Source organism: Equus quagga, chromosome 13 (assembly GCF_021613505.1).
Source record: "Equus quagga isolate Etosha38 chromosome 13, UCLA_HA_Equagga_1.0, whole genome shotgun sequence".
NCBI lineage: Eukaryota > Metazoa > Chordata > Mammalia > Perissodactyla > Equidae > Equus > Equus quagga.
Window position 1 is genome coordinate 93,721,553 of NC_060279.1, and position 14,642 is coordinate 93,736,194.

At 50.6% G+C, this 14,642-nt stretch overlaps 1 protein-coding gene across 1 annotated transcript; it reads left to right on the top strand.

The window, feature by feature from the left end:
- Positions 1-643: 643 nt before the first annotated feature.
- PLAUR (plasminogen activator, urokinase receptor) lies at positions 644-13,799 on the top strand. Its single transcript, XM_046684301.1, has 7 exons — positions 644-816; positions 2,408-2,518; positions 3,948-4,091; positions 9,656-9,808; positions 10,378-10,512; positions 12,278-12,424; positions 13,249-13,799. Exons 1-7 carry the CDS (start codon positions 747-749, stop codon positions 13,491-13,493), a joined length of 1,005 nt encoding a protein of 334 aa, XP_046540257.1. The 5' UTR covers positions 644-746; the 3' UTR covers positions 13,494-13,799.
- The last annotated feature ends 843 nt before the right edge of the window (positions 13,800-14,642 follow it).

The following is a 14,642-nucleotide window of genomic DNA, read 5'->3' on the forward strand; positions in this document are numbered from 1 at the left end:
CTTATTAGGAACCTTTACAAACACATAGAAAAGAAAACAGAATGGCATATATCTAAGCTACCTTGATATAATTAATACAAATACTTTGCTCTTTTGCCTTTCTTTTTTCCTAAAGCATTTTCAAATAAATGCAGACATCAGGGACATTCTCTTCTAAATATTTCAGTGAGCATCTGTAAAAAATAATGATTTTTTCCACAGAACTACAAAACCATCGTCATAACAGCTTTTTGGCTGGTGCGTTTTAAGGCAAGTTAGAGATCCTAAATGATTTCACCCCCAAATATTTCAGCGTGCATCTCTGGATGATAGACACTTTCCCACCTAACCACAATCCCCTTATCCCTCCGAACAAAACTAACAATAACCCTAACATTCTCTAACAATCAGCCACGAATTTCCCATTGGGAGGAGTTTTCATCGGAGGGCTGGGGTCCCAGAGCAGGAAGAGAGAAAACTGGAGTTGGGACCCCAGCAGTCTGGGGACAAGAGCGGTGACCACAGCCACGTTGAGTCAGAGCGGAGCGAGCCCCCTCCTCCCGGCTGGCCACGCCCAGGTAAAGGAAGTTTTGGAGCAGGGAGGTGACGTGGGGGAGGCGGGGGAGGCGGGGGAGGCGCCCACGCGTCTGAGGGTGACTCGCTCTTTCGCAAACCCTCTGGGAGGAGCCCCCGGGGCCACAAAACTGTCTCCTTCCCCGGGCCAGCCTGAGAGGGTCAGGGAGGCCTCGGACAGGAGCGCTGCAGACATGGGCCGCCCGCTGCCGCCGCCGCTGCTGCTGCTGCTGCTGCTTCTGCTGGTTCAGACCTACATTCCAGGTAAGGGTTGGGCGCCCGGACCTGCGCCGGGAAGCGGGTCTGCTGACCAGGAAACGGGCAGGGCAGCGGAGGGGGGCTCAGAGGCTGATGAGGTGCAGGAGGAAGGCTCGGTCCCCAGCTCCCTGGCTCCGATAGTAATCCTCCTGCTCTCTCCAGCCCCACGCGGCACAGCAGCTGGCACACGGTAGATGCTCAGGAAATATTAGCTGAGCGAAAGCATTTGACAACAGTTCCCCTTTAGAGAGTGCGCTCTTTATTCCCAGCCCTTTTCTAAGCTCCTTCTTGCAATTTCAAACTGGGTGGGCAGGACTATTTTAACCCCCTTTCACAGAGAAGGAAACTGAGGCACAGAGAAGCTAAGTAACTGGTCCGAGGTCACACAGCCAGTCCTTGAAGAAGTGGGATTCTGACCCCGCGAGGGCGTCCCTCCAGTCTGTCGGATTCCCCCTTCTCCCGCTTGAAAGACAGGAGGACAGCGCCTCATTTTACACAAGTTGGAAAGAGAATCAGGCAAAGCATGGCAGAGCCAGGGGCTGGGGACCCAGGGCTCGTCCCCAGAGGACCCTTCCCTTTCACTACCCACTAGCCGTAACCCTCTCACCTCATTTTTCCGGAGAATGTAGGGAAAGGGTAGGGAAACGAGAGGAAACTGAGAAGGAACTGAGTCAGGGTGGGGCGAGAGCGGGGGCTGGGGTTGGGAGGTGGTTCGGCAATGAATAACCCGGAAAGCTCTGCGGACCGCTGGAGGCCGGGGTGAGTAATGGCCCTGCAGGACGATGAACTCGCGGCGGGGCAGGGACTGCCAGGGAGCCTGGGGGCGGGGCCAGGCCGTGGGCGGGGCCAGTGGGTGGAGCAATGGCCTCGGGGAGGAGCTGGTGGGCGGGGCTAGAGCGGAGAGGAGGGGCTGGTGGGCGGGGCTAGAGCGGCGAGGTGGGCGGGGAGAGAACCTCAGGGAGGGCTAGTGGGCGGGGCTAGAACCTCGGGAAAGATGTGGCAGGCGGGGCTAGAGCCTCTAGGAAGAGTTGGCGGGAGGGGCTAGAACATCGGGGAGGGGCTGCAGCAGTCCGGGTTACAGCACCCGCCCACTGGAGGGCGGGCTTAGAACTTCGAATGGACTGATGCGCGGGGAGAGGACGCTGGGGAGATGCTGCGGAGGGGGTAGAACCTGTGGGAGACAGTTAGCTGGGGGGCACTGGGGTCCGGGGCACAACGTAAAGGTCCACTGGAGTCAGGGAGGATAAAGGAGAGCTTGCAGGCGGAATAGACCGCGGGCGGGCGGTGTGGGTTTCCGGACCAAGGTGGGATCGACAGAGGGGGTGGGCTAGGACTTTGAGGATAGGCGCGGCGCGGACAGAATTGAAGGCAAGACGAGCGAGGGCAAGACTTCAGGAAAGGACTGGTGGGCGGAGATAGAACGTGGGGCTAGAGATAGACCAGCGTGGAACCCGGGGGCTGGCAGAACGTGGAGCACGAACCTGAGGGCACGGGGCCTGGAGACTTGGTCCTAGTATTGGAACATGAGGGGGCCAGAGGGGGATCCTGGCACGGAGCGATAACCACCTCTCCTCTTCTCTCCTCCCTCTCCCCCCAGCCTCCTGGGGCCTGCGGTGCATGCAGTGTGAGAAGACCGGGAAATGCCAGGTGGAAGAGTGTGCCCTCCGCCAGAACCTCTGCAGGACCACGGTCCTGCGCATATGGGAAGGTGAGCTCCCCAGCTCCAGCGCGACAGGAAAATGGAGGGACCAAGGAACCTTATCTCACCAGTAATCAGGGAAATCCAAGTGAAAAAGACCAGGAGACCCTGGTTCGAGGCCACCAGATGGACAAGCGCTTAAAAATATGACTATCCTGGGGTCAATGAGAATGTGGAGCTGCAGACCCTGCTTTTAGGGGGCAAATTGGTGCACCCAACGGACAGAGTGATTCGGCAATATCTAGTGCGGATAAAGATTAGCATACCCATGGGGCCAGGCCCGTGGCCCAGCGGTTAAGTTTGCACTTTCCGCTTCTTGGCGGCCGGGGTTCACCGGTTGGATCCTGGCTGCAGACATGGCACCGCTTGGCAAAAGCCATGCTGTGGTAGGCGTCCCATGTATAAAGTAGAGGAAGATGGGCATGGATGTTAGCTCAGGGCCAGTCTTCCTTGGCAAAAAGAGGAGGGTTGGCAGCAGATGTTAGCTCAGGGCTAATCTTCCTAAAAAAAAAAAAAGATTAGCATACCCTGCAGACAGCAGTTCAACTCCTAGGAATACAGAAACCCCAAAGGACTTTGGTCACATGTGCCCGGGAACACATGTATAAGAATGTTCTTAGCGGTAATATTTGTGATATGGCAAATTGGAAACAACCTAAAGTCAGTCTTCAGCAGAGGAGAAACATTATGGTGTAATCGGGATGGAATGTTCCACAGCAGTTTAAATGAAGGAGCTAGAGTTGTAGGCATTAACGTGGATACATCTCAAAAACATAAGGTTGAGAGAAAAAAAGCAGGTTGCGGAGAATGATATCTTTTAAAATAAATAGTGTATAACAATATACGATCACTAATAAATATACAATATACAATAAATATACAAATAAACTATGGTGTATATTGTTATGCATACATAGTGTGGGAATTACCTACACCAGTGTTTACCTTTGGACGTTGTATAAGGGGAGTAAGATTAGGTGGGGCGGGGGAGGGGCGGTGAGCCGGAGGTTTTAACTGTATCTTTTCAATTTAGTTTAGAAAAACATCTGAAACAAATATAGCTAAATGCTAATATTTTATAAAGTTGGGTGATGAATACACAGTATTTGTTATATCATTCTATTATACTTTTTGGTAAACTTGAAGAATTTTCCTTTAAAAATTCCTATCAGAGTCATCTTCCTGCTAAAATCACTAATCCGGGAGGGAGAGGGTACATGGATCCAGAAGGTCCCAGTGATGGTGTTGTCACTAAGAGAGAGTAGGCTCCTTGTGAGGGCAGATGGGGAAGGGAGGATAATTTTAGAAAAGATAGTTGGACCCAAACAAGAGGGAAGGCAGGGATCAGCCTGGGAGTGGGTGAGCTTAAGATCAAGAACGTTAGAGGCTGGTTGGGCCCAGGGGAGCCTCTGGAGTGACCAAGAACCATTCCTCACAGGAGGCGAGGAGCTGGAGGTGGTGGAGAGAGGCTGTACCCACCCCGAGAAGACCAACAGGACCATGAGCTATCGAATAGGCATGCAGGTCATCACCCTCACAGAGACCGTGTGTGGCTCAGACTTGTGCAACAAGCCCCACCGTGGTGAGTAGGGCAGCCCTCGCCATGCCCAACCCCAGACCATCCTCAACTCACCCTCATCATCATCATCATCCCAGTTTTATCCCCAGTCCTATGCCGTGCCAACCCCACCTCCATACCTTATCCCGGGACCTACCCCAACTCAAACCCTTTCTTATCCCAAACACATCTCCAGCCCCGCCCCATCCTCATCCCCAGCCCCAACTCAGCCTCACCTCCAATCCTATCCCCAACTTCATTTACCCCCAACACCCTCCAACTCAAACCCATCCTCATTCGGAACACATCTATAAACCACGCCCAAATCAACCCCATCTTATCTCAAACTGTCCCCAGTCCCGCCCCGAACTACAAGTTCATCCCCATCCCTAACCCTATTCCATCCCGTACGTGTGTTTGTTTTTATATTGGTTGTTATGTATAAGTTGTATGATTGTTATGTATAAGATGCAACGCCTGCCCTTGAGAAGCTACACTCGCATACGCCTGCTTGAGAGCTAGAGGAGGAATCTCGCTGATGCTTTGCCATCTCATTTTTCCCATGGGGTAGGAGGTGGTTCAGGCAATAGGTGGTAAGGGACCAAGATACAAAGATCAGAGACACCAGAGACTCAAAGTTCTTAAGGGAAGACAAAAGAGGAGGGGACCAGACAGGCTGCAGTGGGCTTGGAAAGTTCTAGAAGAGACGGTTCTTGAGTTGGGCAGTGAAAAAGAATGTGAAGACACTTCCATAAGCCCTTTGGTTGAGTTTCACGGCTTTAGGATCTGGTCATTTTAAGAAAAAGACTTAGAAAGACTCCTATTCCCTGAGTTCCCCCCAGAGATGAAGGGTGGGGAAGGAATGGACCCATGTTGCATGATCGGGCAGAGATTCCTCTTTCTGGTGAGGAAGGAAACTGGTTCAGGCTGGTCTCGTCACGATGACGTCAGGAAGCAGAGCACCTGCGTTCGCACTGGGTTTTTCTGGTTCTTCACCCCTCCTGATTCTGCCTGATCGTCATCCATCCTGACCTCATTCATCTGTTGGCGGGAACTGAATCAGATGCTTATTTTCAAGGAAGTGACAAGAGAGAGGATGCTGGCTTCCTTTCTCCGTTAGATGTGCTTAAGGAAAGCACTAATAACTGAGTCTAAGTAATGCTTCCAATAAGAGATAAAATTCAAAATATTTAACACTATCGATCAGTGCTGAAGGCATTGATCAATCAGAACAGACCTCTGGAGGCCCCTGCTGGGCCTGGCGTTACCTCTTTAGTGGACGGATCTTGGGGACGTGAGGGTTCTATAGGGAGAGTTGGGAGGGGTCAGAGGTCCACCAGGGAGTCAATTCAGTAATTTAATAACTCATATGCCTATATCAGCCCCATTTCTATGCCATCTTACCCTGCTTGTGGTGACTAGAATAGTTGGTTAAACCACATCCTGTACTTACGTGATACTGGGACACAGCAGTGACCAGGACAGCCTTGGACCCTGCCCCCGTGGAGTCCAGTGGGGAGGTGACAGACCCATCACTGGACCGTCATTGCCCAGATCAGTCAGAGCCAGGATGGGGGAGCACAGAGGGTCAGGACCATGAGAGGGGAAACAGAGACCAGGGGGGTCCGAGCTGTAATGGGGAGGCCCAGTCTAGAATGGTCAGGGCCGAGATGGAGGAAACAGAGGCCAGAGCGATCAGGGCTGGGAGAGTGAAGAGTGGGGCTGTGAGACCCTAGAGGGGAAACTTGACTCAGGCCTGGGAAGGTTTCCCACAGGAAGTGGCAGCTAAGCTGGATCTTGAGGGATGAGTAGGAGTCAGACTTAAAAAGACAGTGGAAAGGGTTTTCCAGACAGAGGGAGCAACAGATACAAAGGCCCAGGGGTGAATGAAAGTAGTATGGCTGGAGGAAGGGAAAAGTGGGGCGAGAGGAGCTGGTGCAATTGGCAGGATCGTATTACTCAGGGTCTTCTGGGCTGGGGTGAGGAGTATAGACTTTATCCAGGGAACAGTGGGAAGTCATGAAAGGGTTTTAAGCAGAGAGTGTCACGATCGGATTTGTATTTTTAGCAAATTATTGTAACTTCAGAGTGGAAGAGAGATTGGATGGAAGCGAGAGTGGAGGAAGGGAGACCAACTCGGAGGTGGGTGAGGTTGTCCAGATGAAGAAGATGGTGGTTGGACCAGAGTGTCAGCCTGCAGATGGAGAGAAGTGGATGGATTTGAGAGCTGGTTAGCACGTCGATGAGCAGGACTTAGTGATGGCTTAGATGTGGGAGGTGGATTTGCAGTTCTTGCCACGGTGGAGTCGCTTGTATCAGACTAGCCCCCCTGCCAATGGCCGCTATAAAAGCTGGACAAATTGTAAACAATCATTTGAAGTTACTGGAGAGGAACAAATGAAGAGAGGAACTTGAGTGCTACAGTCTTCGAAATAAGGGAAGCACAAGAGTGGAGTCCCACAGACAAGCTGGCTTTTTTCTCGAGTGCACTTTCCAGTTCACTGTTGCGAAAAGGAAATAGAGCCAAAATAGAAAGAGATCATCGCTAGACTGGGAAGAGAGAGGTTGGCGTCTGGGGCTGCCAGAGTGTCTGGAAAATGAGAGGTGAGATCCTGGAATGCATGGAACCACAGAAAAGGGAGTCCCCACATCTACAGATTTCCTTCAAGTCATTGGCAAGCTGTACATGCGTAGGGTGAGACGCCAAGAAGCTCAGCAGAAAATAGTATCTGGGAAGCTACAGAATTGAGCAAGGATTCCAGCGGGCATATGATGCTGGGGAGGCTGAAGTTGCCAAGTTGGAGAGAAGTCTGGACCCCCTCAAGCTTTCCTCTAAGACCACACCCTAGGAGGAAGGGCAGAACTGAAATAGACTAGCCCTAAAAATCCCTACATCTGGCCTTCAGGAAGAAAACTTAACCCTCTTTGGAAGAAATAACATCATTTAGAGGCTTTACAAATTTTCATCTATAATGTCTGGCATCTAATCAAAATTTACAAGGTATCCTGAAGAAAATTAAAAAGACCGATTGACTGGAAGCCAAGAGAAAAATCCAACAATAGAAACAAACTCATAATGATTCAGATACTTGGGTAATTAGACAGGGAACTTTAAAACAGCTATGATTTATGTATTCAAGAAAGTAGAGGAAAGGAAAAATGTTAGCAGAGATCTGGAATCCATTTTTAAAATGAGTCAAACAGGAAATGTAGTACGATGACTGAAATTAAGAACTCAACAGATGTGCTTAATAGAAATCAGAAACAGGGGCCAGCCTGGTGGTGCAGTGGTAAAGTGTGCATGTTCCACTTCGGCGGCCTGGGGTTCGCCGGTTCGGATCCTGGGTGCGGACATGGCACTGCTTGGCAAGCCATGCTGTGGTAGGCGTCCCACGTATAAAGTGGAGGAAGATGGGCACGGATGTTAGCTCAGGGCCAGTCTTCCTTGGCAAAAAGAGGAGGGTTGGCAGCAGATGTTAGCTCAGGGCTAATCTTCCTCAAAAAAAAAAAAAGAAGAAGAAGAGCGACATAAGAAGAAGAGTCCACAAAGGAGACCCATGGGTGGTAAGAGACAGCTATCTTGGCAATGATGCCAATTCATGTTTTCATTTTCATGGAAGTTCATGTGTGAAGTCATGGGTTGTAGGTCTTTTAGTTATTTTCCTTTGTGGCTGAAGATTTGGCTTTTGATGTAATATGATTCACCTAATTACAGCAACTGGCCTGCCAGTTTGAGAGCCTTGGCGGGACAGCCTCTCACTTCTCTAAGACTTGGCCCAAACTCGACTCAGGTATCTGGGGTCAGGAAGAGGAGGGCGTGCCAGGCTTGGGAATGGTGTGAGCCAAGGCCTGGGCAGAGCAGTGAGTGACTCTGGTGAATCCAGAGAAAAGTAACTCCTCCACTTGGCTTGGCCTGGAAGGTCCCTGTGAGAGGCAAAGTTGACACAGATCAATCAAGCGAGGCTTCAACCCCTGACACAATTGGGTTGTTATTAATTAGCTATTGCTGCCTTACAGAGTGCCCCAAAACTTAAAACAAAAATAAGTATGCGTTATTTCGTGACATTCCTGAGGGTCAAGAATCCAGGAGTGGCTTAGCTAGGTGGTTCTGGCTCTTTCATGAGGTTGCGTCAAGATGACACCTGGACTGCAGTCAGCTGAAAGCTTCCAAGATAACTTCACTCACATGGAGGATCCACTCCATGGCCTTGGCAAAGGCCTCAGTTCCTCGCCATACAAAGCTCGCCATGGAGGCTGCTTGAATGTCCTTACAACACAGCAGGTGGCTCCCTGCAGAGCAAGTGATTCAAGACAGAGCCAGGAAGAAGTTGCAATGTCTTTTCCACTCTAGCATAGAAGTTACACACCGATATTTCCACAATACCCTGTTGGCTACACAGGTCAACCCTATTCTTTTTTTTCCTCCCAAAGCCCCAGTACATTGTTGTGTATTCTAGTTGTAGGTCCTTCTAGTTCTTCTATGCGGGCCACTGCCACAGCATGGCTACTGACAGACGAGTGGTGTGGTTCTGAGCCCGGGAACGGAACCCCGGGGCACCTAAGTAGAGCAGGCCAAACTTCAACCACTAGATCATCAGGGCTGGCTCAGGTCATCCCTATTCTTTATGGGAAAGGACTACACAAGGGCATGAATACTAGGAAGCAGGGATCATTGGGGGCCGTCTTGGAGATTGGCTGCCACAGGGAACAAAAGAAAGGTTTCATGCAGTTGTTCATTCATTCATTCATTTAGTAAATATTGATTGAATATCTTCTCTGGCCCTGACTCTGTGCTGGGTGGCGTTGAGACACAGTAGTGACCAAGACAATGCTGACCCTACCCTCCTGGGGCTCAGAGTCCCATGAAGGAAACAGACCTGTCACCAGGCAGGGACAACCCAGAGTGAGTAGCAGTGGGATTGGGGAGCCCAGAAGGGGTACCTGATCCAGCCTGGGAGGTCTGGAGGGGCTTCTTGGAGGAGGTGAAATTGGAGAAGATGATGCCTGAAGAATGAGTAGGAGATAGGGAAAGTGGGTGCAAGGGAAAATGCTCTAGGCAAAGGCAACCGCACATGAAAAGGCCCAGACCCAGTCAGCATGTATCTTCGGGGACTGTGGGAAGTAGTGTGGAGGAGAGTCTGAGGGGCTGGTGGAGGGAGATGAGGCAGGAGAGGTGACCAGGACCCAGTCTTTGATGGGCCTTGAATGCCATGCTGAGGATCTTGGAGTTTATTCTAAGGGCAGTGGGGAGCCATGCTGGGGTTTTGAGCAGAGGAGAAGCAGGGTCAGATTTGAGTATGGGAAACATCCTTCTATGGCCCTTTGGGGATGCACTGGTGGTGGGGGGGCGGTGGGACAAGAATGTAAACTAGAAGGCCAGGGAGGAAGCTGGTATTAAAGGAGATCTAAGCTGGACTTGGTCATGGAGCTGGAAAGGCAAAGATGGATTCCAGAAAGATCCAGAATGGCCAGGGCTTGATGGTTGGCTGAAGGCTGGGAGAAGGAGGAATTGATGTTGAGTCCTCAAGGGAGCTGGATCTCCAGGACTCTCCCCAAGGAGTCTCGCCCTCTTGCCCCTCCCCAAACAGGCCGGGCTTCCATATTTCCCCGAAGCCGATACCTCGAATGTTCTTCCTGCGCCTCATCAGACCTGAGCTGTGAGAGAGGCTGGGACAAGAGCCTGCAATGCCGCAACCCTGGAGAACAGTGCGTGGAGGTGGTCACCCACCAGAACCTGGAAGGTGAGCCCCAACCTGCCAGGAATTCCTCCTCCCTCCTTTGCTTCTCCCCAAGGTTGCACTTAACAATGACCTCAAAATAGCAGTGATTTAAGCAAGGTAGAAAGTTAGTTCTCACACACAGAAAAAGTTCAGTGATAGGAAGTCCAGGGTCACTAGGACAGTTCCACAGTCACTAGAAACCCAGATGCCGTCTCATTTCTATCATTCTCAAGATTGCCTCATAGTCCAAGATGGCTGCCAGAGCTCCAGGGCTCATGTCCAAGTTCTGGGAAAGAGGAAGGGGAAAAGATGAGGCAAAAAAAGGGGCACCTCCCCTTTTGTAAGGGTTCTCCTTTCTGGAAGTCCCATAAAACCTTTCTACTCATATCACATTGGCTAGAATTTAGTCCCACGACTATCCCTACGGAGGCTGCAAAATGTGAAATATCCTTTGGCTAGATATATGGCTGCCCTAAATAAAATGAGGGTCTTATAATGAAGCAGAGAATGGTCAGGTGACTGCCGTGGTGGGCAAACCCCAGTCTCAGCCTCTCATCAACAATCTGACCTCTCTCCTCTGCCCGCCACAGAGGGTCCGGGCGATGAGCGCTACACCCGCGGCTGCGGCACCCTTCCTGGCTGCCCAGGCCCCACCGGCTTCCACAACAACCACACCTTCCACTTCCTGCGGTGCTGCAACACCACCAGATGCAATGAGGGCCCAGGTAAGGGGCAGGGGACCCAGCGTGAGGCCCGGGATCAGGGCGGGGAGGTGCACTGGCTCACAGGCAAACCCCTCCTCTCTAGGTCTCTCTTTCTTCCTCTGCAAAAGGGACAGATCAACCCCTTCCTCAAAGAAGGATTTTGTGAGACTTCAATGAGGTTATGAAACTATTAACTTGAAAAGCATCAAAATGAGTTTATTTGGGAGTAGCCAAAAGAGTTACAACTCAGGATGTGTGTGGAGGGCAAAGCCTAGGCAAATCCAGCAGATGAAGGAGGGGAGCTGCTTTTATAGAGAAAAAGGGGGAGTAGGGAGGGGCTGTCCTAAAGGAAAGTCCATTGGGGGAAAGTAACAGTTCAGGGCAGCGACAGCTTCTCATTGGCTGAGCTGCAGCGCTTCTCATTGGCTGAGCTGCAGCACTTCTCATTGGCTGAGCTGTGGCGTTTCTCATTGGTTGAGCTGTGGCGTTTCTCATTGGCTGAGCTGTGGCGTTTCTCATTGGCTGAGCTGCAGCGCTGCTCATTGGCTGAGCTGTGGCGTTTCTCATTGGCTGGGCTGTTGCTGGGTGGGGAGAGAAATCTTCCTTCAATGGTAAAGTTTTACTTCTGGAGGAAGATGCAGCTGACCGTCTCTTCCCGGTTGGTGTAACTGACACGTGTGATAGGGCGTGGGAGCTCCCCCTGAAGACCTTCCCCGCTCCAGTTACTTAGGTTTCTCTTACCAATTTCCACAAAACCTTCACCAAGACCCATGCTTTATGCTTCCTACATCCTCTTGAATCCTTCCACTGCTCCCGCCTCCTCTGCCCCCACGCTGGTCCGAGCCACCATGACCTCTCGCCTAGATTGTTGCAGGATCACCCTCTGGAGGGTCCCCCTGCTTCACCTCCTGTCACCCTAAGGCCAACGTTCACTGCAGCAGCGAGAGCCATTTCTTAAAAATGTAAATCAGATCATGTCACTCTCGTTCCTTAGGCACTTTGACAACTTCCGCATGCTCTTAGAATAAAATCCAAAGGCCCTACTATGCCCTGTGTAATCCAGCACCCGTCTGCCTTAGTTTCTTCATTCAGTTTCTTTCTACAACTGCGTCCAACCATCCAGCCTCAACAGCAGTACCCTTCACCAGGAACACGTGTCCCCTAAAAGTTCACCTGGCTGGCTACTTCTCATTCCTTAGGGCTCAGCATTAAAGTATCGTCCTCAAGGACACTTTCCCTGTCCCTCCCCTCCAATAGAATCTAGATCCTATGTGTTATTCTGTCTCTATAAACCAGTACTGCCCAACAGAACTTTCCACACTGATGGAAATGTTCCATGTCTGTCCTGTTCAATATGGTAGCCACTGCCACATATGGCTATTGAGCCCTTGAAACGTGAACTGAATTTTGAATTTTATTTAATATTGATTAATTTCAACATAAATGTCAACAACCACATGTGGCTTACTGGCTACCAGATCGCACAGCATAGCTTTAAATGGTAAGTTCTGTGAGGGTAGGGCCTGTTTCGTCTTACACAGCTGCTTACCCAGTGCCTGGTCGGCTGGGGGCTCATGGGGAGCCAGAAGCTGGCGTTTCTCTCCCAGGCCCCACAGAACCCCCAAAAAGAGAGTGCCGTTCCAATGCCTGACCACAAGGTGGCTCCATGACATCTCAGGCTGAGAGTTGGGAGTCCTGGAGGTAATGCAAGGAAAGAGGACACCCCCCATCCCCTCCCCCCCCACCCCTTCGTGCTAATTTCCCCGGTTTCTTGTCTTCTCCCAAGTGCTGGAGCTGCAAAACCTGCCGCTGAACGGCCTCCAGTGTTACAGCTGTGAGGGGAACAGCACTCACGGGTGTTCCTCTGAAGACACTTCCCTCATCGCCTGCCGAGGCCCCATGAACCGATGTCTGGAAGCCACAGGCACTAAAGGTGAGGCCCTTCAGGAGGCTGGGAGAGGTGCTTATGGGCGGCTGGGGTTTGCAAGAGGTTGACTGCCAGCTAAGCTGGACTTCCTTCATGAGGGTGCAAAGTGTCCTAAGGAATTAGGACTTGTTCACTAGGAAATGGATATTTTTGGGACTTCCAATAAGTGGGTGGGACTTCCTATGGGCATCACTGGTTTCTATTCTGTGACATCCTGGGGAAGTCTCTCTATTCCCGTGGGTTCTCAAAATTTCTGGTCTCAGAATTCCTTCATGCTCTTAAAAGTTGCTGTCTATGTCAGTTATATCTGTAGATATTTACTGCATTAGAAATTAAAGCTGAAAAAATTTTGAAGATATGTTATTAATCCATTTAAAAATAACAATTAAAAACTTGTGACGTGTGAAGATATTTTTACGGGAAAAAAAATGACATTTTCCAAAATGAAAAAATTTAATGAGAAGATGGGCATTGTTCTACAACTCTGCAAATCTCTTTAATGTCTGGTTTAATAAAAGACAGCTGGATCCTCATGTCGGCTTCTGCATCCAGTGTGATGCAACATAACTTGGTCCTGGGGTTTCTGGAAAACCCCATTGTACACTTATGAAAGCTAAAAGGCCAAATTATATTTTAGCATTATTATGAGATTAATTTTGACCTCACAGATCCCCTGGAAGGGTCTGAGGGACCTCCAGGGATCCCTGGACCACGCTTAGAACTACTACTTGCTCCAAGTGTAACCCACCACAAGGGGGCGTGTCACCCAGTGAGAACTCCAGGCCCAGGGCCAAGAGCTGGGAGTCTCATCCAGTTTTCTCTCTCCGCAGGCCGGGGGAACTCAAGCTACACAGCAAGAGGCTGTGCAACTCCCTCATGGTGCCACAGCCTCCCCGTGGCTGAGGCCTTCAGCCTGACCCATGTCAACGTCTCGTGCCATCCCGGAAATGGCTCTAACTACGCATTCAAGTCCCACATGGGGGGTGCCCCTCGGCCTGGCCCTGCCTACTTCAGCCTCACTGTCACCCTGCTTATGACTGCCAGACTCTGGGGAGGCACTCTCCTCTGGACCTGAACTCCACACTCCCCCTGCCTTGGCTGGATCCAAGGGCCCCCCTTGCCCTTCCCTCAGCTCCCAGCCCTGCAGACTTGCTGTGTGACTTCAGGCCAGTGTGCTGCCCTCTCTGGGCCTCAGTTTTTCCAGCTGTCAAAACACCTATCTCGCAGAGTTGTGAGAAGCAGGGGAGAAAAGTTGGAGAAAGGCTGCAGGCCAGCGAGAGAGCTCTTTTTATTAATGTTATTGCCGCTGTTGTTATTATTAATTAATATTTGAATATTTGTTTTATTTAATATTTTATACTTGAATAAAGATTTTTGTACCACTGAACAAGGCCAGATCTGCTCTTCTCCATAGTGTCTGTCTTTGGGATGGTGAATGGGGGCACCTTTCCACGGGCTTCTGGAATTAGGGGTCACATTGTAGGAGCCAGGCATTCAAGGTCCCAGCCTTGGGAGCAGTCCCACATGGGCTTTCACCCTAAGCTGCCTCCATGTCTATTTCTGGGCTCCAAATGCAACCTTCCAACTTTCTCACCCAAGCACGAACCTTCCAGTCTCTTCTCCCAAACTCCAAATGTCAAGACCACTTTGTTGTTCTAGGAAGGCATGTCTACATTTCCTGAGGGATTCTGAGACAGGAGATGAATAGGAGATAACGTGATGGCCAGAACTCCCTTCATGCACCGCAGTGAGGAATAAGGACAGGACTACATTTCCCCTGATGCTCTGGGGCAGGAGATAAAGGCTGGGCTGTATTCTCTAGGATGCCCTCAGACTGATGGGGGAAAAGACAGAACTACCGTTTCATTGGCACGCTTGGAGCTCAACATTGAAGAATTCATGTTTCTCATGGTTCGCTGAGGGAAACCCATAGAGACAAAATTTCACTCTCCATGAGGCCCTACGGCTAATGAAGAAAAAGATGGGACAGCTTCCATGGTATTTGGGGGCAGGTGAGGGACAGGGTTTCTTTTTTAGGACCTCCTCAAGTCACATATCACCAACTGTCATGGTGGTAGCTTAAAGAGGTGGGGTGTGTCCCCACCTCTTGAACGTGAGTGGCTCTGTGACTTCTCTGACCAATAGAACGTGGTGGAAGTTACGCTGTGCCATGTTCTTTTGGAACAGGCTTTTGGCAACTGTCTGGCCCTGAGGATGCCAGCTG